The sequence below is a fragment of the Ranitomeya imitator genome, chromosome 2 (genome assembly GCF_032444005.1).
Source record: "Ranitomeya imitator isolate aRanImi1 chromosome 2, aRanImi1.pri, whole genome shotgun sequence".
In the NCBI taxonomy this organism is placed as follows: domain Eukaryota; kingdom Metazoa; phylum Chordata; class Amphibia; order Anura; family Dendrobatidae; genus Ranitomeya; species Ranitomeya imitator.
This window is the reverse complement of record NC_091283.1, coordinates 187711160-187738736: the sequence shown is the minus strand read 5'-3', so window position 1 is coordinate 187738736 and position 27577 is coordinate 187711160. Positions and strand designations below refer to the sequence as shown.

Sequence of the window (27577 nt, the reverse complement as noted above, 5' to 3'; positions counted from 1 at the left end):
CTCTGCCCCATCTGTTTCCAATCCTGCCTCATCTGTGTCCAGCACTCTGCCCCATCTGTGTCCAGCACTCTGCCCCATCTGTGTCCAATCCTGCCCCATCTGTGTCCAGCACTCTGCCCCATCTGTTTCCAATCCTGCCTCATCTGTGTCCAGCACTCTGCCCCATCTGTGTCCAGCACTCTGCCCCATCTGTGTCCAATCCTGCCCCATCTGTGTCCAGCACTCTGCCCCATCTGTGTCCAGCACTCTGCCCCATCTGTGTCCAGCACTCTGCCCCTTCTGTGTCCAGCACTCTGCCCTATCTGTGTCCAATCCTGCCCCATCTGTGTCCAGCACTCTGCCCCATCTGTGTCCAATCCTGCCCCATCTGTGTCCAGCACTCTGCCCCATCTGTGTCCAGCACTCTGCCCCATCTGTGTCCAGCACTCTGCCCCATCTGTGTCCAATCCTGCCCCATCTGTGTCCAGCACTCTGCCCCATCTGTGTCCAATCCTGCCCCATCTGTGTCCAGCACTCTGCCCCACCTGTGTCCAGCACTCTGCCCCATCTGTTTCCAATCCTGCCTCATCTGTGTCCAGCACTCTGCCCCATCTGTGTCCAGCACTCTGCCCCATCTGTGTCCAATCCTGCCCCATCTGTGTCCAGCACTCTGCCCCATCTGTGTCCAGCACTCTGCCCCATCTGTGTCCAGCACTCTGCCCCATCTGTGTCCAGCACTCTGCCCCATCTGTTTCCAGTCCTGCCTCATCTGTGTCCAGCACTCTGCCCCATCAGTGTCCAGCACTCTGCCCCATCTGTGTCCAATCCTGCCCCATCTGTGTCCAGCACTCTGCCCCATCTGTGTCCAGCACTCTGCCCCATCTGTGTCCAGCACTCTGCCCCATCTGTGTCCAGCACTCTGCCCCATCTGTGTCCAGCTTTCTGCCCCCCCCCCCGTGTCTAACTTTCTGCGCCCCCCCCCCGTGTCCAGCTTTCTGCCCCCACTGTGTCCAGCTTTCTGCCCCCCCCGTGTCCAGCTTTCCGCCCCCCCATGTCCAGCTTTCCGCCCCCCCGTGTCCAGCTTTCTGCCCCCCCCGTGTCCAGCTTTCTGCCCCCCCCGTGTCCAGCTTTCTGCCCCCCCGTGTCCAGCTTTCTGCCCCCCGTGTCCAGCTTTCTGCCCCCCCGTGTCCAGCTTTCTGCCCCCCCCCCGTGTCCAGCTTTCTGCCCCCCCCGTGTCCAGCTTTCTGCCCCCCCCGTGTCCAGCTTACTGCCCCCCCCGTGTCCAGCTTTCTGCCCCCTCCTGTCCAGCTTTCTGCCCCCCCCCCGTGTCCAGCTTTCTGCCCCTCCCCCCGTGTCCAGCTTTCTGCCCCTCCCCCCGTGTCCAGCTTTCTGCCCCCCCCGTGTCCAGCTTTCTGCTCCCCCCCCCCTGTGTCCAGCTTTCTGCCCCCTCTGTGTCCAGCTTTACTGCCCTGGGGCCCCCCCCCCCTCCCCCGGATCGCCGCTCTCAATAGAAAAATAAAAAAAAGTTCTGCTTACCTGCCGCGCTCCTGCTCTCTCCACGCAGCTGCACGTGCACTCGCCGGCGACCTGCACACTGCGGCTGTTAACTATTGACATGCGGGCGCGGGCCCGCACGTCAATAGTGTTAAACAGCTGTAGCGCCGGCCGCCGCTAAGGGCCCGGTTCAGCCTGCCGCTGCTGCCGCAGCCTGCTCACCGGGCCCCATACGCCAGTCACGGCTGTAATGCCCTGATGGCGGCCCTGGGGTCAGTGCAGGCTGTAGGCTTTCTTGAAGAGATGGGTTTTCAGGTTCCGTCTGAAGGATCCGAATGTGGTTGATAGTCGGGCGTGTTGGGGCAAAGAATTCCAGAGGATGGGGGATATTCGGGAGAAGTCTTGGAGGCGATTGGATGAGGAGCGAATAAGTGTGGAGGAGAGAAGGAGGTCTTGGGAGGACCGGAGGTCACGTGAGGGAAGATATCGGGAGATTAGTTCAGAGATATATGGAGGAGACAGGTTATCGATGGCTTTGTAGGTCAGTATTAGCAATTTGAACTGTATACGCTGAGGGAATGGGAGCCATGAAGAGATTTGCAGAGGATGGAAGCAGAGGAGTAGCGAGGAGAGAGATGAATTAGTCAGGCAGCAGAGTTAATGATGGACTGGAGAAGTGCGAGGGTGTTAGCAGGGAGGCCGCAGAAAAGGATGTTGCAGTAGTCGAGGCGGGAGATGATGAGGGCGTGCACAAGCATTTTAGTAGATTGAGGGTTGAGGACGGAATTCTGGAGATATTTTTGAGGTGGAGGTGACATGAGGTGGCGAGAGATTGGATGTGCGGTTTGAAGGACAGGGCCATTACCATTTCTTTCTCCCCTGCCAGGAGGAGATGTCAGAGGGGCGGTGGTAGTGAGGGACATTCAGCAGATGCCCGAGACTGCAGGGTGTAGACCTGAATCGAAGACTGTCCTCTGTATCCAGGATGGTTGGGTCTAGAGATGAGCAGATGGATTCCAGGGTCTCTGGTCCAGCATCCAGGTCAGGGCCGCTGCCGACTGTATCTCTGTGCACGGGGCCGGTGCCGGCTGTATCTCTGTGCACGGGGCCGGTGCCGGCTGTATCTCTGTGCACGGGGCCGGTGCCGGCTGTATCTCTGAACACGGGGCCGGTGGCTGTAGGACCAGGGCCAGTTGTATCCTATGTGCCCCAAAGTGGTACCAATAAATCTCCAGCTCACAGCGTTTCCAGGCCGGGAACATACAGTGTAATAGAGAAGGCCAGCATGGTGGTCTATGGAGGGCGCAGTGTCGTGTTCATTACACCAGGAGGCTATGTTGCCTCATATCGTGACACTGGGTGTTGGACAGTGGAGAGGGCTACTTTTCGTTGCTATAGTTACAATGCATCAGTTTACACAGGTCACGTGACAAGCAGCTCCGGGACAGAGGACCATTCCATTGGTCTTTGGAAAAGGGGGGAGAGAGGAGGTCACTGCCACAGAGCATGTGTACGGGGCCAAAATGATGTCTGTAAGTATACATGATCCTGTTCAGAAATCCAGTAACCGTTACACTCCTCTCCCTCCATTTACTTTGCTTTCTTGCCTGTGGAGGAGAATAGTGGTACGGTCCGTTGCTATAGCAACTAATGTTGCTGGTGACTGATCTCCAGGACGTGCAGTCTGATAGCATACAATCTATAAGTAACTGGCTGAGACTTGTAGTCCCATATCAGGTATGTGGTAGGCATGCTGAGACTTGTAGTTCTTTACCAGGTGTGTGGTAGGCAGGCTGAGACTTGTAGTTCTTCGCCAGGTGTGTAGTAGGTATGCTCAGACTTGTAGTTCGTCACCAGGTGTATCAGTATGCTGAGACTTGTAGTTCTTCGTTGGGTGTGTAGAAGGCATGCTGAGACATATGGTTCTTAAGTTATGGAGTAGGCATACTGAGGCTTGTGGTTCCCCTCCGTAGGGTGACCCTTGTAGTTCCACATCAGTTGCAGTTGGCTTTCAGAGGCTTCCATTGTAGTCTAGCTCTGCTGGGCCTTGTAGTTCCCCATTGTTCAGTAGTATACGGTGACATTTCCTTTCCTCCCCCACCCGGCAGCCATGTATAAGCTGGATCTCCCCTTAGACGTGAAGGAAGTCGCCGCCATTGAAAGGAGAAGAAACAAGGAACAGCAACGGCAGAGCCGAATCTTCAATGCCAAGTTCCGCAGCATCGGGGTGAGTGTGGGGGTCCGGCGGGGTCTGCGGTCACGGGCTGCCGTTACATGCGGTCACGGGCTGCCGTTACATGTGGTTATGGCTGCCTTAACATGCAATCACGGGCTGCCGTTACATGCTGTCACGGGCTATCGTTACATGCGGTCACGGGCTGCCGTTACATGCTGTCACGGGCTATCGTTACATGCGGTCACGGGCTGCCGTTACATGCGGTCACGGGTTGCCGTTACATGCGGTCACGGGCTGCCGTTACATGCTGTCACGGGCTATCGTTACATGCGGTCACGGGCTGCCGTTACATGCGATCACGGGCTGCCGTTACATGCGGTCACGGGTTGCCGTTACATGCGGTCACGGGCTGCCGTTACATGCTGTCACGGGCTATCGTTACATGCGGTCACGGGCTGCCGTTACATGCGATCACGGGCTGCCGTTACATGCGGTCACGGGCTGCCGTTACATGCGGTCACGGGCTGCCGTTACATGCGGTCACGGGCTGCCGTTACATGCTGTCACGGGCTATCGTTACATGCGGTCACGGGCTGCCGTTACATGCGATCACGGGCTGCCGTTACATGCGGTCACGGGCTGCCGTTACATGCGGTCACGGGCTGCCGTTACATGCGGTCACGGGCTGCCGTTACATGTGGTTATGAGCTGCCATTACATGTGGTTACGGGCTGCCGTTACATGCGATCATGGGCTGCCGTTACATGCGGTCACGGGCTGCCGTTACATGTGGTTATGAGCTGCCATTACATGTGGTTACGGGCTGCCGTTACATGCGATCATGGGCTGCCGTTACATGCGGTCACGGGCTGCCGTTACATGCGGTCACGGGCTGCCGTTACATGTCACGGCCTCCTTGTGTAGGTGGATGTGGATGCTCTGGAGAAGCAGGTGGAGGAGAGGAAGACGATGGAGAGGACGGAGAAGGCTCGGGAGGAGGCGAGTGGTAAATATTACTGAGGCCCCAATGCAGGATCTCTGTGGGTTCAGCCCCATTGAAGTGAATGTAGCCACGCTGCAGTACCAGACACAACCTATGGAGACACGTGGCGCTGTTTCCAGAAGAAGTATGGGGAGGGATCCTTTAACCTTTTTGTTATCTTCCTGGCCCCACAGATGCAGACAGAGAACGCGATGATAAAGTGGCTCTGATGCTGGAGCAGAGCGAGCAGAAACTGTGCCGTGATCTGCACCGGGCCGTCCAGAACTACAGGGAGCAACATCAGAAGCCCGAGACCCGGAGGGAATACGACCTGTACGACCCGGACGCCCTGAAGAAGGAGCGGCCGGCCCGAGTCAGCGACGACGACCCCAGATGTGGAGCCGCCGGCCTGCAGAGGTTTGCTGGAGAAGACCTGGGCCAGAAGAAGCGGAGAGAGATGCAGACTGATATGACCAAAAGATGGCTGACGGGGCAGATGGACGAGAGGAAGAGGAGGGAGGCGCAGCAAACGTATGCAGGTTAGAGGGTGGTCCGGGGATGAAGGGGCCGCCCTGCTCTTTGTAATAAGATCTGTATCTGTCAGTCTGACGTCTTCATTCATTGCTGCAGATAACCTACATGACAGCAAACGCGTGGAGCTGGACGAGAGGGCCGAACACCTCAGCCGGATGGAGGGCGAGTGCCGGAAGGCAGTGCTCATGGCCACCGATCACTTCAATCAGGCCCTGGTGAGTGGTGCGGACGCTCCTCGTGGGCGGGGACATACTGGAGCGCCCCTGACCCTTTCCTCTTGGTCCAGGCCCTGGAGGTGTCAGAGCGAAGGAGACGACACAAGGAGGAGGAGGAAGACAACAACCTAGCGGAGATCTACAACCACCTGAGCGGAGACCTACTGACGGAGAACCCCGCCGCTGCCGTCAGCGCCTTCGGGCTGCACCGTGTTGTGCCGGATCGTTGGAAGGGGATGAGTCCGGAGCAGCTCAGAGCCATCTTAGATATTCAGAAGCAGCAATGCCAAGAGAAGCAGGTACCGTCCGAAATCCTGCGCAGCGGTCCCACACCCCAGAAGTCCACACTGTATCCCACAGATGGCTCATACATGCAGCTCCTCCATTCAGGATCGCCCCGTCTTTCACTGCCAGGAAGGCAGAGGCGACCACACATGCCGGCCTCCTTCCACTCACTTCTATAGGCTCTGGAAATCGCCAAGTGTCTGCACTGGGAATATCCCCTCGTGCTGCAGATGGACCCTAATGCTGCTTTACCATAATCCCATTTTGATGTTCTCAGAGGCTGAAGGAAGAGGAGAAGCAGCTGAACACGGAGTGGGAAAGGCAGCGAACACTGGCAGCGCGTGCCGCCATGAACTTGGAACAGCAAGAACAGGAATTCAGCAGAGAAACGAGGAAACGGCTGGACGGGTATAACCAGCAGCTGAGCCGGGAGCAGAGGGCACAGTGAGTATTATGTAATCTGATATAGGGGCTGAGACCCTGATTCCAGCAATGTGTCACTTACTAGGCTGTGTTTTGCTGTCAATACAATCAGTGTTTTATCAGCAGAAGATTATCACTACAGGACTAGGTGTCTTGTGCCTTCTAGTCCAACCCCACCACTGATTGTCAGCTTTCTATCGACATATAGAGGATTTCCACTGATAAATATAAAGCATCTAAAGTGCACATGTACAATGTACCTATTTTCTTCTTCTTTTCTAGCCAAGAGTATCTGGATAATGTGGTTTACACCAACAACCCCACTGCTCACTACCACAGTCAGTTCAACACTGTCAGCCGCTGACGGTCTCCTGAGCTCAGGGAAGCATTTATATAGCAAGGATCGGGTGTATAGTAGACCACTATCATTTATCAATAAAGACCACTGTGGACAGAGTCTCGCGTTTGTATTCAGTGTAAATCGACTCCTACATGTAATCTACAACGTGAAGCTGCCACTGACAGGAGGATCCACCATTCATAAGAGAAGACGGTCACAGATCACCTCCTCCACCCTCCCTGCACAGTGACCCCTGCATAGAACACAGAGCGTGCTTACAGGGCTTCTCCATAGAAGTCATCGGGGGCAAATTTATTAAGACAGGTTTTCATATACCCGTCCTGGATAGTTCTTGATGGAATGATTGTTGGGCTGAAAGATATCCCTCCTGACATCCCCATACATCAGCACACTCGCACCCGCCTATGTTCTCCACAAGAGCTGCTGCCACACTCCTCTGGCCGTGTCTTATCTCAGAACGGGAAAAAAAGAATCGGCCATTGGAAATCCAACATGTATAATCCTTCTCTCCTCTAACAGGAGGTATGAGGGTCGGGAGACCCCCCACATATATTAGCCTGTCGGCCAGTTCGGATGACTTTAGTCTAATGTGTACGGCGACCTTTAAACTGATTTGTGTTGGTTTAAATGCCTCTAAATATTGGCACATCTTGGTGCATCCTTAACAATTTCTCGGCTGCCCATAAACTTTAAACACCCAGGCGGCCACACTGCACTCTGCACTGACATTCTCAAACGTCAGTACAAAGTAAGCATCTAGCAGAAGATTGTTGGGAGCTGCCAGACACAGCCGGACTCCACACAAAGAAGACCTTGCCCCCATCCTGTAATAATGTCCCTCATTTGAAGGAGAAATCAGCGTCAAGGATTACCCCGAGGCAGCGAGCTTGTGGGACTGGGGAGAGCGGGCAGCCGTTTACTGTAATGGATAGGTTCGTTGGGGGAGTCGCGTGAGATGGGGGAAAGATGATGAATTCTGTTTTGTCCATGTTAAGTTTCAGAAATCTAGCGGAGAAGGATGATATAGCAGACAGACATTGAGGGATTCTGGTTAGTAGGGAGGTGATATCTGGTCCAGAGATGTAGATCTGTGTGTCATCAGCATAGAGGTGATACTGAAAGCCATGAGATTCTATGAGCTGTCCCAGGCCAAAGGTGTAAATGGAGAAGAGCAGGGGTCCTAGAACTGAACCTTGTGGGACTCCGACAGATAAGGGGCGAGGTGAGGAGGTGGTGTGTGAATGGGAGACGCTGAATGTCCCGGGCTGAAGGTGTAGATGGAGCTATAGGGTCCATATAATACCGCCACCTGGTGTATAGGTATTAGCGCCATACCGCGCCCAAATCACACCGCCACATGGGCTACAGATATCACTGCCATATAGTGCCCACATTACACCGACACTTACTGCACCGTTACTGGTGTCATACACTGCCCAGAGAACACCACCACATGGTGCTAGCGCCACACAGTGCCCTCGTAATACCATGGATATGAAAGAACAATGGTGCACAGTAAAGTGTGTCAGTCACGGCTGCTGGCAGCTCCTCCCTCCTGCTGTCATTGCTCTGTAGCCTGAGGTGCACCGTGTAGTCAGAGCCCTGGAGAGCAGCACGCCGTCACTGACGGTCTCCTTTAAATACGCTTTGCCTTTAAGACCGTACAAAAAGTTCTATCTCGGCTAAATAGTAACGTGATGCCTTTAACAGTTAGCTGCAGGAGAGCTTCTCTGCTATTGGCTGACTGCCTACTACACCGCCGATCTCATTGGAGGAAAAGTTCACGCCCACTGTATCGTTCGCCGTTGTGATTGGTTGAAGTCTTACAGACTGCTGATAGATGATTGGTTGACTGCTCCTCCAGGGTTTCGGGGAATCATGGCGAATTTGAGGAGCTTGAAGGTGAGTTAGTGGCAGGTGGAAGGTGACGGGTGAAATGGACTAAAACTCCCAGCATGCACCGAGCCACAGGCTGTAGCCAGGCTGCAGATCACTGCTGTGTGGCCGGGTCATGGGTGCACAGCAGGCAGAGGCCATGGCTACCCTGCAGGAAATAGGAGGTGACGGCGCCATGAGCCCCCCGACCTAGAGCTGCCCCCATGGTGCACTGATCACAGGAATGGGCCACCTGCCCCCAATCTGGCAGCATCGCCCTCTGACTGCCCCTTTAATAAAATATTAGTAGCCCCTTTAATAAAATATTAGTAGCCCCTTTAAATAATGCTGAGCCCTGCAGACAGTGAGGTTAATCGCTAATCAGAGTGACTGTCCTCCGCCTGCACGGGTGTCATGGTGCTGCCTGCGCCGGCTGCCGACATCTTGGCTCCTCGGTATTGGCGTTATACTGACACTTGTCACTCACCTGAGGATCCGGGGCATCCGGCTGATGGGTTCAGGGCACATGACCGCCCCAGATGTTCTGCACTAGCGATGCCTAGCGGCAAAACATTATAAATATAACACTAATATATTATTTTATTATCCTTTGTGCCCTAAAAATTGTAATTTCCGGACAATCTTCCCTGTGCCCACGTCACACCGCTGCCCCCAATCTGCTGAGATTACGTCCCATCGGTAAAGCCAGTTGGCGGTCACAGAGGATCACGTCGCGTCCTCAGGAGTAGGTGGTCTTACTGTCCATGATGGGTGGGGTGTGTGGACACGAGTTGGCCTTAGTGAAAATCCCCTTTAATGCCACATCACACTATTAAAGGTAACATACAAGGGGTTAGAAGAGAACTAAACTGATTGAGGGTCTGTAGCAGCCGTGTACTCCACCTCACCTTGCTGCCTCTTGGGGATCGAGGGATTGCTGGCCCCTAGACAATGCCTCCCTCCATAGTGCGCCCTCTGCAGGGAGGATGTGCTCTACTACTAGGCAGTGGCCTCTTCTTCATTGCGGGGGAGCGGGCTAGTGAAGTAAGCTGGGGAGGGGGCTAGTGAAGGAAGCTGGAGAGTGAGCAGGTTAGTGAAGGAAGCTGTGGAGCCGGCTAGTGAAGGAAGCTGGGGAGCGGGCTAGTGAAGTAAGCTGGGGAGGGGGCTAGTGAAGGAAGCTGGAGAGTGAGCAGGTTAGTGAAGGAAGCTGTGGAGCCGGCTAGTGAAGGGAGCTGGGGAGCGGGCTAGTGAAGGGAGCTGGGGAGGGGGCTAGTGAAGGGAGCTGGGGAGCGGGCTAGTGAAGGAAGCTGGGGAGCGGGCTAGTGAAGGAAGCTGGGGAGCGGGCTAGTGAAGGAAGCTGGAGAGTGAGCAGGTTAGTGAAGGAAGCTGTGGAGCCGGCTAGTGAAGGAAGCTGGGGAGCGGGCTAGTGAAGTAAGCTGGGGAGGGGGCTAGTGAAGGAAGCTGGAGAGTGAGCAGGTTAGTGAAGGAAGCTGTGGAGCCGGCTAGTGAAGGGAGCTGGGGAGCGGGCTAGTGAAGGGAGCTGGGGAGCGGGCTAGTGAAGGGAGCTGGGGAGGGAGCTGGGGAGGGGGCTAGTGAAGGGAGCTGGGGAGCGGGCTAGTGAAGGAAGCTGGGGAGCGGGCTAGTGAAGGAAGCTGGGGAGCGGGCTAGTGAAGGGAGCTGGGGAGCGGGCTAGTGAAGGGAGCTGGGGAGCGGGCTAGTGAAGGGAGCTGGGGAGCGGGCTAGTGAAGGGAGCTGGGGAGCGGGCTAGTGAAGGGAGCTGGGGAGCGGGCTAGTGAAGGGAGCTGGGGAGCGGGCTAGTGAAGGGAGCTGGGGAGCGGGCTAGTGAAGGGAGCTGGGGAGCGGGCTAGTGAAGGGAGCTGGGGAGCGGGCTAGTGAAGGGAGCTGGGGAGCGGGCTAGTGATGGGAGCTGGAGAGCGGTCTAGTGAAGGGAGCTGGGGAGCGGTCTAGTGAAGGGAGCTGGGGAGCGGGCTAGTGAAGGGAGCTGGGGAGCGGGCTAGTGAAGGGAGCTGGGGAGCGGGCTAGTGAAGGGAGCTGGGGAGCGGGCTAGTGAAGGGAGCTGGAGAGCGAGCGGGCTAGTGAAGGAAGCTGGGGAGCGAGCGGGCTAGTGAAGGAAGCTGGGGAGCGAGCGGCTAGTGAAGGAAGCTGGGGAGCGAGCGGGCTAGTGAAGGAAGCTGGGGAGCGAGCGGCTAGTGAAGGAAGCTGGGGGGCCTAATGGAGTACCATAAACATTCTTCAGTTATCCAGAATGACTGGCTTTGCCAACCGTCATGGCTAATATTTGTCTACTGAAAACATAACCTGTGATGTCACTTTAGATGTCATTATGCTCTTCTGTTTCAAAAAACTGACCGTCACATCCAAATATAGACTAAGTGTGAACAGGTGCTGAACATAGTCGCCAACTCGTATATAGTCAAGTAAATAAGGCAGCACACTGCAGCGCTAAAACATGCAAACATGAAACACGAAAATTGAACTGCATTACTGCACTAGAAATATGAAAAATTAGAGCGTTTAGTGCACAAAAATGGCCAATTCCATGTGTACCTGGTAGCCACTTTACGGCATCTCTCTTATACCAGGTCCTACACTTGCCTTTCCTCGCTGAGAATAAACGTCTCTATCTAAATGGGTACATGTGAAACCTCTTCCCAGACTAAAATTCTCTCTCTCTGTGGAGGGGTACTGGACCTGCTGTAATTAAAACACCTGAAGCTAGGAGGCGGGAGTGCTCAATCAGAAGGCTAAAGAATACATTTCAAAAAACTGACCGCCTCCTAGCCACAGGTGTTTTAATTACAGCAGGTCCAATACCCCTCCACAGAGAGAGAGAATTTTATTCTGGGAAGAGGTTTCACATGCACCCATTTAGATAGAGACGTTTATTCTCAGCGAGGAAAGGCAAGTGTAGGACCTGGTATAAGAGAGATGCCGTAAAGTGGCTACCAGGTACACATGGAATTGGCCATTTTTGTGCACTAAACGCTCTCCTTTTTCATATTTCTAGTGCAGTAATGCAGTTCAATTTTCGTGTTTCATGTTTGCATGTTTTAGCGCTGCAGTGTGCTGCCTTGTTTACTTGATTATGCTCTTCTGGACATTAATATAATTGATGAGATATTAATTTTCATCACTCGGACCCCATATGTCTTGAGAAAATGGCTGTGATGCGTGCGCTTTCTATGAAAACCCCAGACATTAAGGAGTGGACAACCCCTTTAAGTACGTTTTTCTTCTTCTCCCGTGCAGGGTCTGGTTGGCGTGGTCACCGGTGGAGCCTCGGGTCTCGGCCGGGCCACGGTGGAACGGTTGATACGACAAGGAGCCAGTGCCGTCATTCTAGATTTACCCAGCTCTGAGGGGAGAAACGCGGCCCAGTCTCTTGGAGAGAAGTGTGACTTTGCTCCGACAGATGTGAGTGGTCCGGACAGCAGTGAGGCCCCTCCACCCGTCACTGCTATAGGTCTGCAGGTGATCAATGGGGTCTGGAGCCTTCATTCTAGGAACAGGTGGGATCTGGTCATGGAACCCTGGGCCACTCTTGTTCCTATTTGTCGTGCCCCCCGGGGTCTTGAAGCTGCGGTGGTTTCATTCCTTCAGTGTATTGTACTAGTCCCGATCTCCTATAAATTACGGCCTGGGCTTCTAACATGGCAGCAGTGGGGCCTTTTAGGCATCAGTTATCTAGTTAACCCCTGAAGCCCTCTATCCAAATACTGTGGCTAATTTTTGGACCCCCCCTTACTAATACTCCTCCTCCACCCGCCTCCCCCAGCTCATGGCTCTGCAGATAGCGATCAGGGGGGCACACATTGCTTTTCTTCCCTAGAAGTGGCTGATAACAGAGAACAGTAAATGACATTCTGCACTCTCCTGACTGATTCCTTCATGGCTGACTCTAGGTGACCTCCGAGGCAGACGTGAACAACGCCCTGGAATTGGCGCGCTCAAAGTTTGGCGGAGTGAATGTCGTGGTGAACTGTGCCGGGATCGCTGTCGCTATAAAAACCTACAACAAAAGCAAACAGAAGCCGCACAACCTGGAGGAGTTCCAGAAAGTCATCAATGTAAGCCAAGATAGATTATGAATGGTGCATATTAACCTCAAAAACTACAACTCCCAGCATGCCCTGGCCTGCGTGCATTAAGCGGACCCCTCTTTTATTTCCACCTGTAATTCTAGATTTCCCCTGCGGGGGCGCTGCAGGATCTAGAGACACTTGATAAGTTTTCCCACAGATTACACCTGATCCATTGGGGTCACAGCAGTGGAATCTCCACTGATCGGCTTTTTTTTTTTTTGGAGGGGATCCTCTAATTACAAAAAAAAATAAAACCTTATTTATAAAACGATACTCTGCGTTTCTGTGTCTCAGGTGAACATCGCCGGCACGTTCAATGTTATTCGTCTGGCGACAGTAGAAATGATGAAGAACGAGCCGGACAAGGACGGGCACAGAGGCGTCATAGTGAACACCGCCAGCATCGCCGCGTTCGATGGGCAGGTCAGGACCCTAATCACAAAGTATTAGCACCGCCATGCTTTAGGTGCTCATGCCAGTCTCATATGTCCAGATTCTCATGATCTGTAACTTGCCCTCCACTCATTTTTCATTAAGAGGTGTATCTTATTAGTGCTCCTCATTCTGTCAGCACTATGGGTGCTGGAACTTCCATTCCCTCAGTTTCCCTGCATGCTTTGCTCCTGCTGTTCCCCAATGACATGCCTGCCTTGAAATGAATGCCCACCTCTCTTCTGCCTGATAGGAGAGCAGGTACAAAGCCCCGTCATCCATTTTAGTGTTTTCTGCTGCCACCTAGTGCTGTTTCAGGAGTAAGACAACATAATTAATAAATGCACAATCTGCAGATCCCTCTGTATATCACATTATCCATCGAAGGAGAAATTGTCAGAGTACAGAGACCTTGATCATGTCTGTACAGCGCTCTGACATATGACGGTGCAATATAAGCTAGGAAAATAAATACTGTTTTCTTTATACAGATTCCATGCAGACAAATGTGTGGTCTAATTATTAATATATACATTTTTTTTTTTGTATTTCTTTCCCAGGTTGGACAAGCGGCGTACTCTGCTTCCAAAGGGGGAATCGTAGGAATGACCCTCCCCATCGCCCGAGACCTGGCTCCGCTTGGGATCAGAGTGGTGACCATTGCCCCTGGTACCTGTCCTATTATTCCCCTGTGTCTAGGGGCCATGTATTGGCTGTATGTCCCTGTGCATTCTTCTTCTATAACGCCATTGTCCACCAATCCTCTCTACCCTTCCTTACGCTGCCTGTGACCTGCACGCTCCTGCCCAGGTGCAGCCTGTCGCCTCTCTCGGGGTCTCCGGCGTATTTTCACCCGTCCTTAGACCCTGATAATCATTCCATGGTCGCCTACTGACGGTCTGTTACAATACACAATAACCCGAGTCTGCTCCTTTTTAGGATTGTTCGCCACCCCTCTCCTCCTCGGGCTTCCTGAAAAGGCAAGAGAATTCCTGGCCAAGCAAGTCCCTTTCCCCAGCAGGCTGGGTGACCCCGATGAGTATGCCCACCTGGTACAGACCATCGTAGAGAACCCCATGCTGAATGGAGAGGTGGTACGTCTGGATGGTGCCCTCCGTATGCAGCCTTGATGACGTGGGCACCGCGCAGGAGAAGACTTAGGCCCCGAACCCCGTCCTTACCGTCCGCCGGCACACAGGAGCAGCGGGGGATGTCCTAATAGACTGCAGTACTGCCCCCGAGGGGTCTGTGATGCCAAGAACGTGCCCGGGATCTTCTTCTACAGACCTGGAAGAAGATCTGTCCGTGATTGTAGCCTAGGGTCCAACATGAAGAACGAGGCAAAAATACAGTTTTGTGTTTCAAAAAAATAAAAACATTTTCATTCATTTTGACTTAATGTATTAATGGTCCAGAATCAAGTAATTATGGCGGCATTGTAACCAGCACTGGCCCATGTGTGTATAATCTGGACCCTCAATGTGCCCCCTTATACCTCCATAGCACAGGATGCCATGGGACGTCACACAATTTTAGTGACCACCTCTGTATACCCCAAAGGTGATATCCAACGGGATCGCTGCACTGCCCAGACTATTGTTCCCTCCGTTCCTTAAAGGGAATGTGTCATCGCAGAATGACCCGATTTGTTTTTACCCCTGCAGCCTCACCTTATGGGAAGATTTTACAGAAATCTCATAATCTAAAACAGTTAAAAAAATGCACAAAAGGCTGAACCTGTGCACAGCAGGACGTTTTTACATAGAAATACATAGGTTCGTTCTTTTTAGCGTTTTCTGAGAGGAATCTGCCAGAGAAGACGAGTGCATGTACCCAACGTGTCAGAGGCAGATGCGGCCTGGATGTGAGCTGATGGGATTTTGGAAGTTGATGAACTAATATAATCTGAAGGGAGGGCGGAGAGATCAGATTTATGCCAATTAAGCTGCAATCCGAAAAATGTCCCAAATGTCCATCAGCTACAGGTTCGGAAGGAAAATCAGCCACCACATACAGTAATGGCCGAAAGTGTTGACCCCTGTGAAATTGTTCCAGTTGATGATCTATGTAGGTCTCCCAGAAAATGATTGCAGTCACACATGTTTGTCATACACATGTTTATTTCACGTGTGTGTATTGGAACAACACAAAAATAGGCAAATTGGACATAATTTCATACAACCTCAAAAATGGACCGGACAAAATTGTTGGCGGCTTTCCGATATTGTGGGTAAACAACTTTGTTTCAAGCATAAGATGCTCATTCAGACTCCCCACAGTATAATCAAGAAGTTTACAACTCCCGGCTCTGCAGCTAATCTCCCTGGACGTGGACGGCACAGAAACATTGAAGAAGGACTGCAGTGCAGGATAGTCCATGTCTCCCCCCCATGGTGCATACATTATAAAGCATACCCCCCAAGGTCAATACATTATTATGAAGCATACCCCCCATGGTCCATACATTATTATGAAGCATACCCCCCATTGTCCATACATTATAAAGCATACCCCCCCCCCCATGGGCCATACATTATAAAGCATACCCCCTCCATGGTCCATACATTATAAAGCATACCCCCTCCATGGTCCATACATTATAAAGCATACCCCCTCCATGGTCCCATACATTATAAAGCATACCCCCCCATGGTGCATACACTATAAAGCATACCCCCCATTATAAAGCATACCCTCCATGGTCCATACATTATAAAGCATACCCCCTTCATGGTCCATACAATATAAAGCATACCCCCCATGGTCCATACATTTTAAAGCATACCCTCCATGTTCCATACATTACAAAGCATACCCCTCATTGTCCATACAGTAGAAAGCATACCCCCTCCATGGTCCATACATTATAAAGCATACCCCCTCCATGACCCATACATTACAAAGCATACCCCCATGGTTCATATATTATAAAGCATACCCCCATGGTCCATACATTATAAAGCATACCCCCCATGGTCCATACATTATAAAGCATACCCCCCATGGTCCATACATTATAAAGCATACCCCTTCCTTGGTCCATACATTATAAATCATACCCCCATTTTCCATACATTATAAAGCATACCCCCTCCATGGGCCATACATTAAAAAGCATACCCTCCATGGTCCATACATACATTATAAAGCATACCCCCTCCATGGTCAATACATTATAAAGCATACCCCCCATGGTCCATACATTACAAAGCAAACCCCCATGGTGTATACATTATAAAGCATACCCCCCATGGTCCATACAGTATAAAGCATACTCCCCATGGTCCATACAATATAAAGCATACCCCCTCCATGGTCCATACATTAGAAAGCATACCCCCCATGGTCCATACATTATACAGCATACCCCCCATGGTCCATACATTATAAAGCATACCCCCTCCATGGTCCATACATTACAAAGCATACCCTCCATGGTCCATACATTATAAAGCATACCCCCTCCATGGTCCATACATTATAAAGGATAGCCCCTCCATGGTCCATACATTATAAAGCATACCCCCTTCATGGTCCATACATTACAAAGCATACCCCCCCATGGTGCATACACTATAAAGAATACCCTCCATGGTCCATACATTACAAAGCATACCCTCCATGGTGCATACATTATAAAGCATACCCCCTCCATGGTCCATACATTATAAAGCATAGCCCCTCCATGGTCCATACATTATAAAGCATACCCCCTCCATGGTCCATACATTACAAAGCATACCCCCCCATGGTGCATACACTATAAAGAATACCCTCCATGGTCCATACATTATAAAGCATACCCCCTCCATGGTCCATACATTATAAAGCATACCCCCCATGGTCCATACATTATTATGAAGCATACCCCCCATGGTCCATACATTATTATGAAGCATACCCCCCATTGTCCATACATTATAAAGCATACCCTCCATGGTCCATACATTATAAAGCATACCCCCTCCATGGTCCATACATTATAAAGCATACCCCCTCCATGGTCCATACATTATAAAGCATACCCCCTCCATGGTCCATACATTATAAAGCATACCCCCCATGGTCCATACATTATTATGAAGCATACCCCCCATTGTCCATACATTACAAAGCATACCCTCCATGGTCCATACATTATAAAGCATACCCCCTCCATGGTCCATACATTATAAAGGATAGCCCCTCCATGGTCCATACATTATAAAGCATACCCCCTTCATGGTCCATACATTACAAAGCATACCCCCCCATGGTGCATACACTATAAAGAATACCCTCCATGGTCCATACATTACAAAGCATACCCTCCATGGTGCATACATTATAAAGCATACCCCCTCCATGGTCCATACATTATAAAGCATAGCCCCTCCATGGTCCATACATTATAAAGCATACCCCCCATGGTGCATACACTATAAAGCATACCCTCCATGGTCCATACATTACAAAGCATACCCCCTCCACGGTCCATACATTATAAAGCATACCCCCCCATCGTGCATACACTATAAAGAATACCCTCCATGGTCCATACATTATAAAGCATACCCTCTCCATGGTCCATACATTATAAAGCATAGCCCCTCCATGGTCCATACATTATAAAGCATACCCCCTCCATGGTCCATACATTATAAAGCATACCCTCTCCATGGTCCATACATTATAAAGCATAGCCCCTCCATGGTCCATACATTACAAAGCATACCCTCCATGGTCCATACATTATAAAGCATACCCCCTCCACGGTCCATACATAATAAAGCATACCCTCCATGGTCCATACATTACAAAGCATACCCTCCATGGTCCATACATTATAAAGCATACCCCCTCCACAGTCCATACATTATAAAGCATACCCCCCATGGTCCGTACATTATAAAGCATACCCCCTCCACAGTCCATACATTATAAAGCATACCCCCCATGGTCCGTACATTATAAAGCATACCCCCTCCACGGTCCATACATAATAAAGCATACCCTCCATGGTCCATACATTACAAAGCATACCCTCCATGGTCCGTACATTATAAAGCATACCCCCTCCACAGTCCATACATTATAAAGCATACCCCCCATGGTCCGTACATTATAAAGCATACCTCCCCATGGTCCATACATTAGAAAGCATACCCCCTCCATGCCCCCCCCCCCCCCCTTGGTAGCTATGCTAATGGTGACACCGCCAGCAGCAGGCATGTACTGCGCCAGAGGATGGCACCCGTGAGGATGCAGAGGAGGAATGGAGGGTCTTGGGAGAAAGAAAGGCCGTAGATGCTGAGCGTTAGTCAACAGGCAGGAAACAAGAAAGCAACGGCCGCACTGCTCAACCCAGACACAGGGCTAATTACTGATCGGTGGGGAGGGCCAGGTGACCTAAGTAGCGGTCATTAATAATAAAGTTCAAGACCGCCCTTTTATAGTGTCTTGGGGTCCTGGTTATTGTAGATTCTTAGATCTGTGGATGTACAATCTGAATTAGAAGCAGATGTAGAAGGAAAAAGATAAGTTCAACAGAATTCTGTGTGTAACATTTGTCCATATGATATATGGTGAGAAGAAGAACTTTCTGAATTATTCAGCAATCCGGGCCATGGAAGGAATCTGGACTATTTTTCCATGATGACATAAAAAAGGCTAAAATAACAACAAGAGTGAAATCTGCCAATAATATCCCGCTACTAGAATAAAAAAAAGCCAAAGTGAGAGCAAAACCAAAGTTCAAGAGAAAGCCATAACTGGAATGTGGACAGGCACTCAAGCAGCATATGACTGAGACTCTAGGTGGACGTGCTTAAAGGGAATCCGTCAGCAGGTTTTTGTTATGTATCATGACAGCGGGATGATGTAGAGGCAGAGACCCTGATTGCAGCGATGTGTCACTTAGTTTACTGAGTGCAGCAGTTGTGATACAATCACAGTTTTCTCTACTGCAGATCTAGCGGAGCTCAGAATGCTGAGCTCTGTATAACCCCGCCCACATCACTGATAGGCTGCTTTCTGAGTATAACCCCACCCACACCACTGATAGGCTGCTTTCTGTGTATAACCCCGCCCTCACCACTGATAGGCTGCTTTCTGTGCACACTGTATAGGAACTGAGCTGCTCATCAGTGGCCGAGACTGGGCTGGACCAGGAGGCACAGGACACCTAGTCCGGCAGTGATAATCTCCTCCTGATAAAACACTGATTGTATTGAAACCTCAAAACACAGCCAGTAAGGGACAATTAACTGGAATCAAGGTCTATGCCCCTACATCATGTTGCTCTCAGATTACATAACAAAAATCTGCCAACAGTTTTCCTTTAAAGAAGAAAACCACTTAATAATCTATCTAAAATATTACAACATCCACCAATTTACTAAATTATGAGACTACCAAATCTATTTACTCCGGGCTCAGAGATATCACCACCATTACAGACTCCACCAACGTGATCACGCGAAGATGTTTTTGCCCGGACTTCTTTTTCTGATCCCAGTACGTGGCCAAGAATTTCTACTAAAATAATCATTGGAGGGTGTGCGTTAGATTTATCAGAATTGAGGCTCGTGTACCATATTTGGAAAATATTTCAGACGGACAGGGCTGGGAGAGTGCGGCTCCCCAGGGAGGAACATTAGGGGTCACACGAACTATATAAAAGGGAAGGTCTTAGCTACAAACTTATTCGGGAAGTTTTGGTGGAGTTCTGGAAGACGGATCTAATCTCTTGAGGCCATCATGTGTGTCTCGGTACTACTGTTGCTTGGAATTGTTTCTGGTCTCTGTAGCAGCGATCAGTCCTGTCCAGGTGAGATTTTTACATATATATATATATATATATATATATATATATATATATATATATATATATATATATATATATATATATATATATATATATATATATATATATATATATATATATTATTTTTTTATATTTTATTTTTTTTTTCCTGGCAGTAGGTCTTATTGAGCATGATATCATTACTTTTAATGCCATAACTACACATTATAATTGTATGATATTTGGAAAATAAATGATTCCAAAATAGTTAAAAGAAAAAATGCAGCACTTTTTACCAATTCATAGGAGGAAAAACAAAATGCAATCAGACTGTGTGACCACAGCTATAACCTTACAAAAAACATGTCTATTACATATTTGCATTACTATAGTCAATAGATTTTTTGTAACAAATTTTTTTTCTAACAGAAGTGAAAGTTTTAGGGATTGGAGAGTCGGATAAGTTGTCAATTCTTCGAGGTTGCCCTGGTCATCCTGGTCATCCGGGTCAGAAAGGAGACGTTGGGACACCAGGAGAAAAAGGTTGGCACATGGAGAATAACTATTACAGTTTATGGGTTGTGTGGGTTAGTCCTATATTGTAGTTTCCAATGAATATTTATTGAATATTTCCAAATGTTTTATCATTCTAGACCCCTTTGATTTACTATACATGTGCATACCTGCCATAGAGAAAGCCCATGTGGCTTCTACCGGGCCCTAGATTGGTCGTCTCCCCTTTTTATTAAAGGGCGAGACCCTTCTCAGGGATGTGATGCCTTCAAACAAAACCTAAAAATGGCCTAATTTTTTAATCTTGGCTATTGGGTCCACTTCACTGTGTATAAATATTGCTTTTTTTATTTTCCAGGACAAATGGGACCTGCAGGAATCGTTGGACTTCCAGGGAAAACAGGTGAGTCCAGAACTTTGTGCCTCCATACCGCATCGGTCCCTGTCTCTGTTGTGTACATGAGGCTTCATAAAAGGAGCCACCAGGAACAAAAAAGGATGGAACGATTAAAGAATCAGCATTGTGATGAAGCCTGGGTGACTCTGTGACAAAATCATGACCCCATAGCTGCTAACATGGCTGCCGTCATGTGGACAGAGCTAGAGCAAGAAGCCCTGATATTTCAGCAAACATCTTATTTATGGGCACTGTTGTAGCAAACCTGGAAAGCTGTGGTGGATAAAAACTGCTCTTATAAAGTTTCTTATACATTTATATATTTTTCTTTTAGGAGAGAAAGGGGAAAGTGGTGTTATTGAGCCAGCATACAGTAAGTTAAATGTCTAAATGAGAACTCAATGTCTTCTGCTGCTCCACAATCTATTCTAGATCTGAATTGTCCAAAATACTAGTCACTAAGCAGCAACAGAATAAAAAAATAAAACCATGAAAACTAACAACAAAAGACAAAAAAGAAAACTCTCTTTAGCCCATTGGTGCCACGAGAGGTGGTGAGTTCTCCTTCAATGGAAGTCTGAGATGGTTTAGTGAATCCTGCATTGGACACTATGACCCTGGAGGTCCCTTCCAACTCTGACATTCTAGGATTCTATGATATCCCAAGTTGACCATATATGAATGCCTCTAAATAGTTTTTTTAGGCGGATTCCTTCTGGCGCCCACCTGATAAAGAGCTAAAAACACGTCAAAAAAATAATAAGCACATGCACAGCAATGTCAAAACGGACTAGCTGTACACATGTTCCTTCTTTTGTAACTTCTTTCAAACTGTTTTAGGCTTCGAAAGCTGTGAAGCAACTAAAGGAAATGACCGGTCTATGCCTCACAAAGTTATACATGGAATTTAAAAAAAATATTGTCTTCTTTAGCCAATCTCCTCTTATCAGAAGGATTCTTCTGACAATAAGTTGATCACACAGAGAAGGAACCTCTCAGCAAGTGTTCTACTTTCCCCACAGCACTCCCACAGGGGAAATGAAGTACTGCACTCAGGGTTTGTTTTACTTTATGGTTTGTCTGTGTGTTCACAGATGTGGGGTCCTCCTGAGTATTATTTGCACCCATTTTTTCTCTTTGACTAAAAGGGTTCTGAATCCCGGGTCATGGCTCAACTCTCTATTAACTCAAAATGCCCTTAAAGGGAACCTGTCACCCCGTTTTTTCAGATTGAGATAAAAATACTGTTAAATAGGGCCTGTGCTGTGCGTTACAATAGTGTATGTAGTGTACCCTGATTCCCCACCTATGCTGCGAAATACATTACCAAAGTCGCCGTTTTTGCCTGTCAATCAGGCTGGTCAGGTCAGGTGGGCGTGGTGACATAGCTGTTTCTTCCCCAGCTTTCCGTTGGTGGCGTAGTGGTGTGTGCATGTCCAAGTGCCGAATCCACTGCGCGCAGGTGAAGAAAAAGCACGCGATCTGCGCTATTACCCTTGTCATCGGTGGGGGCGGCCATCTTCCTGAGGCCGCGCGTGCGCACATGGAGTGCTCTGCTGCACGGGGCTTCAGGAAAATGGCCGCGGGATGCCGCGCGAGCGCAGATGGAGATTGCGGTGGCCATTTTCCTGAAGTTGAGATGCAAACTCGGCTTTGGGAAAATGGCCGCCGCGATCTCCATCTGCGCACACGCGGCATCCCACGGCCATTTTCCTGAAGCCCCGTGCAGCAGAGCACTCCATGTGCGCACGCGCGGCCTCAGGAAGATGGCCGCCCCCACCGATGACAAGGGTAATAGCGCAGATCGCGCGCTTTTTCTTCACCTGCGCGCAGTGGATTCGGCACTTGGACATGCGCACACCACTACGCCACCAACGGAAAGCTGGGGAAGAAACAGTGATGTCACCACGCCCACCTGACCTGACCAGCCTGATTGACAGGTGAAAACGGTGACTTTGGTAATGTATTTCGCAGCATAGGTGGGGAATCAGGGTACACTACATACACTATTGTAACGCACAGCGCAGGCCCTATTTAACAGTATTTTTATCTCAATCTGAAAAAACGGGGTGACAGGTTCCCTTTAAGATTGTTGGAAAATAATTTTCTAAAGCAGTCGGCACCTTTATATGAAGTTTTATTGTTATATATGTGTTATAGCTGCCAGGAACTGCAAAGAAGAACAGAATCAGGGGTCAGTGTTCAGTGACTGGTACACCATATACCCAGATGGCAGCCAGCCTCTGAAGGTGCTGTGCGATATGGACACAGATGGAGGGGGATGGATTGTAAGTATACACATCACAATGAGAAGGTTTTTCTGGAAACTTTGGACCCATCTCAATAGTATCTTTTCCTATTGACTGGTAGCAGGGGTGCAGCAATATGGGTGCAGAGGTAGCAGTTGTACCAAGGCCCTTGCAACTCTGTTTTTGTTATCGGGCCCGTATAGTTTTTAGGATAGTGGTAGCTTTTTTATGGACTTTTTGGTCTAGACGAGGTCTATTCCTACTTGCCCCCAATAAGTTGTCATGACTCGAACATTTCCGGTCTTTTTACTGTTTTAGGTGATACAGAGACGTTGGGATGGATCAGTGGATTTTTTCCGCACATGGGATGATTATAAGAACGGGTTTGGAAATCGGTTGAATGAATTTTGGCTGGGGAATGAAAATATTCATCAAATAACTTCCACAGGTAATGATGATTTCTTGATTGATTTTTTTCTGGTTATTACGTGACCTGTTTTGTGCATCCAAAGTAAAAGGGTCGATAAGAGGCTGGACTAGATTATCTGGTCCTCTGTTATTTAAGGATATGTGCTCTATCATCTGTCCATGTTTCATTGAATGGGAAAGTAGAGCTTAAACCTAACTAGTAACTCTCCGATTTTATTGATTCATTGATCAGCCCTTGCAAAGTTATGATTTTTTTTTGTAATATACTCCATTAACTTATTTTGCTTCCTTCACTCTCAAACTTGATGCTGGAAGTGCTGTTTTAACTGCCTACTTCATGCTCTTGAAGACGCCCCTCAAACACTCTTTACTAGCACTCACCCTTCGCTGCCTTCTCTGCTCCCCTTCCCCATGCTCAGACATTAAGAGTGTTTGTATATAATGTTCGGGTATGGATATTTGATAGAGCAGCAGTTCAAAGCAGCTTCTAAAAGAACATGAACTAGGCAGGTAAAACAGGACTTTTAGTATGGCATTTGAAAGTGTAGGAAGTAAAATAAGGTAATAGAGTATATTACCCAGATTCACAGCTTTGGAAAGGCTGATCAATGATGAAAAAAAAAGGTTTAGATACTCTAAGTTTTAGTTGTCTGTATTTTTGTTATGGACCTTCTCTTGTGGAGAGTCACCATCTCTTGTAGGTCAGACCCAATAACTAAGTAGTGTAGAAGTGGAACATAGTGTAAGGTGGCTGTCTAACACCTAGTGGATGGGAGATAAACCTGTAGTAATGATTTAGTATATATAGGACTAAAAGGGATTAATCGGCCATGACAGGTTAACTGTGAACAGCTGAAAAGTTGGGAGAAATGGCTGCTCATGATCTCTCCACACCTGGGTGTGGTTTTCTTTGTAAAATGAGACCTGTTTGTCTCAAAGATGTCAGTGTGTATGGAGGTGTGCAGATCTCCTGGATTGAATGCCTTTCCTAAAGGACTAAGAAGCTAGACTCTAAGCTAGGCGGGATGACCAGCACTATTGTATGGATGTGTTACTTTATGTTTCACTTTGTGCTGGACAGAGGCTCTAAGTCATCCTGTGATGTGATTTCTGAGAACTGAAATAAACCAGTCGGACTTTATATAGAAACGGTTCCTGTGATACCTCAGATCAAGTGAGTAGCAATGTTACAATACATAAGATAGCTAATGGCCAAACCCTTGTCGGGCTGACCGTTATCTGTTTCAACATCTCCTTAAGTCGTGGTTTATACTTCTCAAGTCAATTATGGGTCATAAGAAGGAACAGAGGGGCTAGCCCAAATGCTGTGACCTATGCCCACCACTTTTAGACAAGTTTATTGCTATAGTTTTTTTTAAGCCATTATACCTTCCATTTTCTAAAGTTCCTGTGTATATATTTCTTTCTAAAGGAACGTGGGAATTTCGTGTGGACCTTCAAGATTTTGAAAGTAAAAAGGTGTTCGCCAAGTATGCAAGCTTCAAAGTCTTGGATGAGTCTAAGAAATATGAGTTATTACTTGGAGCCTTTAAGGAAGGAAGCGCAGGTGAGAGTCAATTTGGGCAAAAAGTCTTTCACGTGAACTGGTTTAACTTGGAATCCAAAATTACCTCCAATATGCTGGGTTACTGCAAGTAGTAGGTCTACAGGGGATGTGGGGGGAACCTGTGCAGGACTCTCCGGAGGAAAAATGTTGATTCATGGAAGGGTGTGGTGGGCTAAACAAAAGAAAAGCCCTTCTGTCATTGATGGTAAAACCATAATTTGGGAATAGGGGACATGTTGATCTTTGTTACGGGTCCCTCTTTCTTCTATGTAGGTCACTAACTGTATATAGTAAAGTTTTCATAGCATAAAGTCAGTAGATGTAAAACCTGAGTAATTAGTGCATGACTAGCCGATGTCTCTGTTGTTTTGCAGGTGATTCCATGGGAGATCTAAACAACATGAAGTTCAGTACTAAAGATCAAGACAATGACATTTATGGGATGAGTTGTTCCGAACTCTTTAAAGGTGGCTGGTGGTACAACAACTGTCACAAAGCAAACCTTAATGGGTTATACCACATAGGAGAACAGACACACAGTGCCATGGGTATTATCTGGACTACTGCAAGAGGATCTAAGTACTCGTTCAAGCATTCAGAAATGAAGATCAGGGCAATTTGAAATAATCACAGAGGTTCTGACCCAGAAATTTGTGAATTTCCAAATATTTGTATGGATTTTTCAAGAATCTAGATAGGTACCAAAACACATACAAAGGGGAATGTAAATGTGCGCAATCCCTCAACCATCCCAGTGTACTCATAAGTTTTCAGGGATATATTAAAAATCCAATCACAGGTCACAACCCCTCTTCTTTATAGCATATATATACTTTTTATCCTCCACTAAATTTGCATGTTGTTCTTAATTATAGGAATAAAAGTTACGGTATATTATATAGGATTTTTTCTGTTTTTTTTGTTTTTTTTTAATTGATGCAGAATCATTTCTTGCTTTTGTATCTGACATTGTTCATTAGCAAATCTAGTCATTTCTCCTACCTGTCTCCTTCAAGAACATCATTGACGGAGAAGAGGAGGAAGCACTCTGCCTTTCTTGGAATGAAAGAGTAAGTGATGCTTGATGAGGGAATCTGACATTGAGGCTGTTGCAAATTACTGCTTTCAGCAGAATCATCAGCACTCAGATATTGTGGGAAAAACCATGGTAAACCATTACTTGCACCATCACAACATGGAATATTACAGGAAGAACAAGACTAAACAAACCAGAGAGGTCATACAATATAGTTAAGAACATATCTTGTTGCAGATTTTTAGCTTTCAGCAGAATAATCAGTATTCTGACATTGAGGGAGAATAAATTGTTTTATTTGGCACATACTGCGACCATTATCTTCATCGATGCAACATGGAAGATTACAGGAGAAAGAAGACAAAACAAAGCAGGGAGATAAAGAAATGTAGTCTGGAACAAAACCTGTTGCAGATTTTCAGCTTTCAGCATAATTTTCTGACTACTGATGATTCTGCTGGAAGCTGACAATCTGCAACAGAGAACATGGTATAATATTCAACACTGTTACATTAGTAATTTTGATTATTTTAAATTAATTTTATATTTGTATGTTGCTAAATATCCCTTTAGGTATGGATGTGGTAGACCAGCAGAGTACGGGATATTGGTTTCTGGCAGTAGGCTTTCCTTAATTTGGGACAAAAATATATTTTTTTCTGCTAAAGCCCTGTATCTACATACCCTGGCTAATGCAGAGTGGCTTATTGGCACCTCCTGGCATCCAGTGCCTGGTGTCCCACCAGAAGGCCAATAGTAACACCTTTGACATAGACCTTCTGTTTGTAGTTCTCGTAAATAGTGGCCTATGCATTTGGTTCTCCCAGACATATTAACGGAGACCTATCCTCCCTTCTACTGATGTAACCACAGTGGCCCAGAATTCATGTGGACAATGTACATTCTACAAAAATTCTACAAAGTTGATGCAAAATATTGCTCATCATTAGGCCATATATTTTCACATCAAAGAGAGAATTATGCAACTCACACAGTGATCAAATTCTGATCAGGATGTGCTCTGATTTTCTTGACTGATGAGAAGATGGAGAAAAAAATTATTCATCTTCTCCATTGTGTCAATCCATGAAAAAAAAAACAAACTGTGTGACCATCCTTGAAGTGAAGCCATTTCATTATTTTTTACCAGGGGTTGTAATACAGTACGTAATATAACATGGCACACATTGTATATAAATCGATGAGACAACCCGATCCCCATAAGAGCCAATGAATGTCATAGATCCGTACCATTACCTCCTCCACTCTTATGGCCTCCAATGACACCAGACATAAATATTCTGAATATGTCTATTTTGGCATCCAATATCTATGGGGGCTATTAGCTCATTTTACCCAAAGGAAGCACAAGAACGCTCTGCCGACCCTGGTGTTCCCATGAAAGCATGAAAGAGGGAATCTGGAGAGATAGCGGTCACCCTAACTGTTGTCTAATGTGTATGGACAACGTTAATTTAAGGGTGGTGCTGTTAGTCTGCGATGGATCAAAAGTACAAAACTAGATAAAACTAAAAATGCCACAAAAGGAGAGACTAGAAAGCAGCCCAAAAGCCTGGGCAGGTACTTCAAGCAACAGAGGACCAAGGAAAGCCTGGGCAGGTACTTCAAGCAACAGAGGACCAAGGAAAGCCTGGGCAGGTACTTCAAGCAACAGAGGACCAAGGAAAGCCTGGGCAGGTACTTCAAGAAACAGAGGACCAAGGAAAGCCTGCGCAGGTACTT

The 27577-nt window shown here is 48.0% G+C and overlaps 3 protein-coding genes across 5 annotated transcripts; all 3 read left to right on the top strand.

The window, feature by feature from the left end:
* The first annotated feature begins 2956 nt into the window (after positions 1–2956).
* On the top strand, positions 2957–6545 carry LOC138662552 (RIB43A-like with coiled-coils protein 2). 2 transcript variants are annotated; one of them, XM_069748330.1, is made up of 8 exons: positions 2957–3005; positions 3582–3700; positions 4574–4655; positions 4826–5170; positions 5262–5380; positions 5452–5679; positions 5943–6109; positions 6371–6545. In XM_069748330.1, exons 2-8 carry the CDS (start codon positions 3584–3586, stop codon positions 6450–6452), a joined length of 1140 nt encoding a protein of 379 aa, XP_069604431.1. In that variant the 5' UTR covers positions 2957–3005; positions 3582–3583; the 3' UTR covers positions 6453–6545. The 2 variants fall into 2 exon arrangements, with proteins under 2 accessions (XP_069604431.1, XP_069604430.1); XM_069748329.1 differs by lacking the exon at positions 2957–3005 and adding an exon at positions 3146–3210.
* Positions 6546–8206: 1661 nt separating this feature from the next.
* Positions 8207–14247, top strand: HSD17B10 (hydroxysteroid 17-beta dehydrogenase 10). The gene is made up of 6 exons (XM_069748328.1): positions 8207–8351; positions 11595–11759; positions 12248–12412; positions 12722–12850; positions 13420–13528; positions 13799–14247. Exons 1-6 carry the CDS (start codon positions 8328–8330, stop codon positions 13987–13989), a joined length of 783 nt encoding a protein of 260 aa, XP_069604429.1. The 5' UTR covers positions 8207–8327; the 3' UTR covers positions 13990–14247.
* A 5266-nt stretch (positions 14248–19513) lies between these two features.
* Positions 19514–25695, top strand: LOC138662550 (ficolin-2-like). Of its 2 annotated transcripts, XM_069748325.1 has the most exons (8): positions 19514–19667; positions 20073–20186; positions 20515–20559; positions 20888–20926; positions 22714–22841; positions 23121–23250; positions 24664–24798; positions 25173–25695. In XM_069748325.1, exons 1-8 carry the CDS (start codon positions 19598–19600, stop codon positions 25418–25420), a joined length of 909 nt encoding a protein of 302 aa, XP_069604426.1. In that variant the 5' UTR covers positions 19514–19597; the 3' UTR covers positions 25421–25695. The 2 variants fall into 2 exon arrangements, with proteins under 2 accessions (XP_069604426.1, XP_069604428.1); XM_069748327.1 differs by lacking the exon at positions 20888–20926.
* The last annotated feature ends 1882 nt before the right edge of the window (positions 25696–27577 follow it).

Excerpts from the sequence above, each read along its gene's own strand:
- LOC138662552 (XM_069748330.1), top strand. The coding sequence starts at position 3,584 with ATGTATAAGCTGGATCTCCCCTTAGACGTGAAGGAAGTCGCCGCCATT. Across the intron at positions 4,656-4,825 it reads GGCTCGGGAGGAGGCGAGTG|ATGCAGACAGAGAACGCGAT; the intron begins GTAAATATTACT and ends CTGGCCCCACAG. Across the intron at positions 5,171-5,261 it reads GGCGCAGCAAACGTATGCAG|ATAACCTACATGACAGCAAA; the intron begins GTTAGAGGGTGG and ends TCATTGCTGCAG.
- HSD17B10 (XM_069748328.1), top strand. The coding sequence starts at position 8,328 with ATGGCGAATTTGAGGAGCTTGAAG. Across the intron at positions 8,352-11,594 it reads CGAATTTGAGGAGCTTGAAG|GGTCTGGTTGGCGTGGTCAC; the intron begins GTGAGTTAGTGG and ends TCTCCCGTGCAG. Across the intron at positions 11,760-12,247 it reads GTGACTTTGCTCCGACAGAT|GTGACCTCCGAGGCAGACGT; the intron begins GTGAGTGGTCCG and ends GGCTGACTCTAG.
- LOC138662550 (XM_069748325.1), top strand. The coding sequence starts at position 19,598 with ATGTGTGTCTCGGTACTACTGTTGCTTGGAATTGTTTCTGGTCTCTGT. Across the intron at positions 20,187-20,514 it reads TGGGACACCAGGAGAAAAAG|GACAAATGGGACCTGCAGGA; the intron begins GTTGGCACATGG and ends TTTATTTTCCAG. Across the intron at positions 20,927-22,713 it reads TGTTATTGAGCCAGCATACA|CTGCCAGGAACTGCAAAGAA; the intron begins GTAAGTTAAATG and ends TATGTGTTATAG.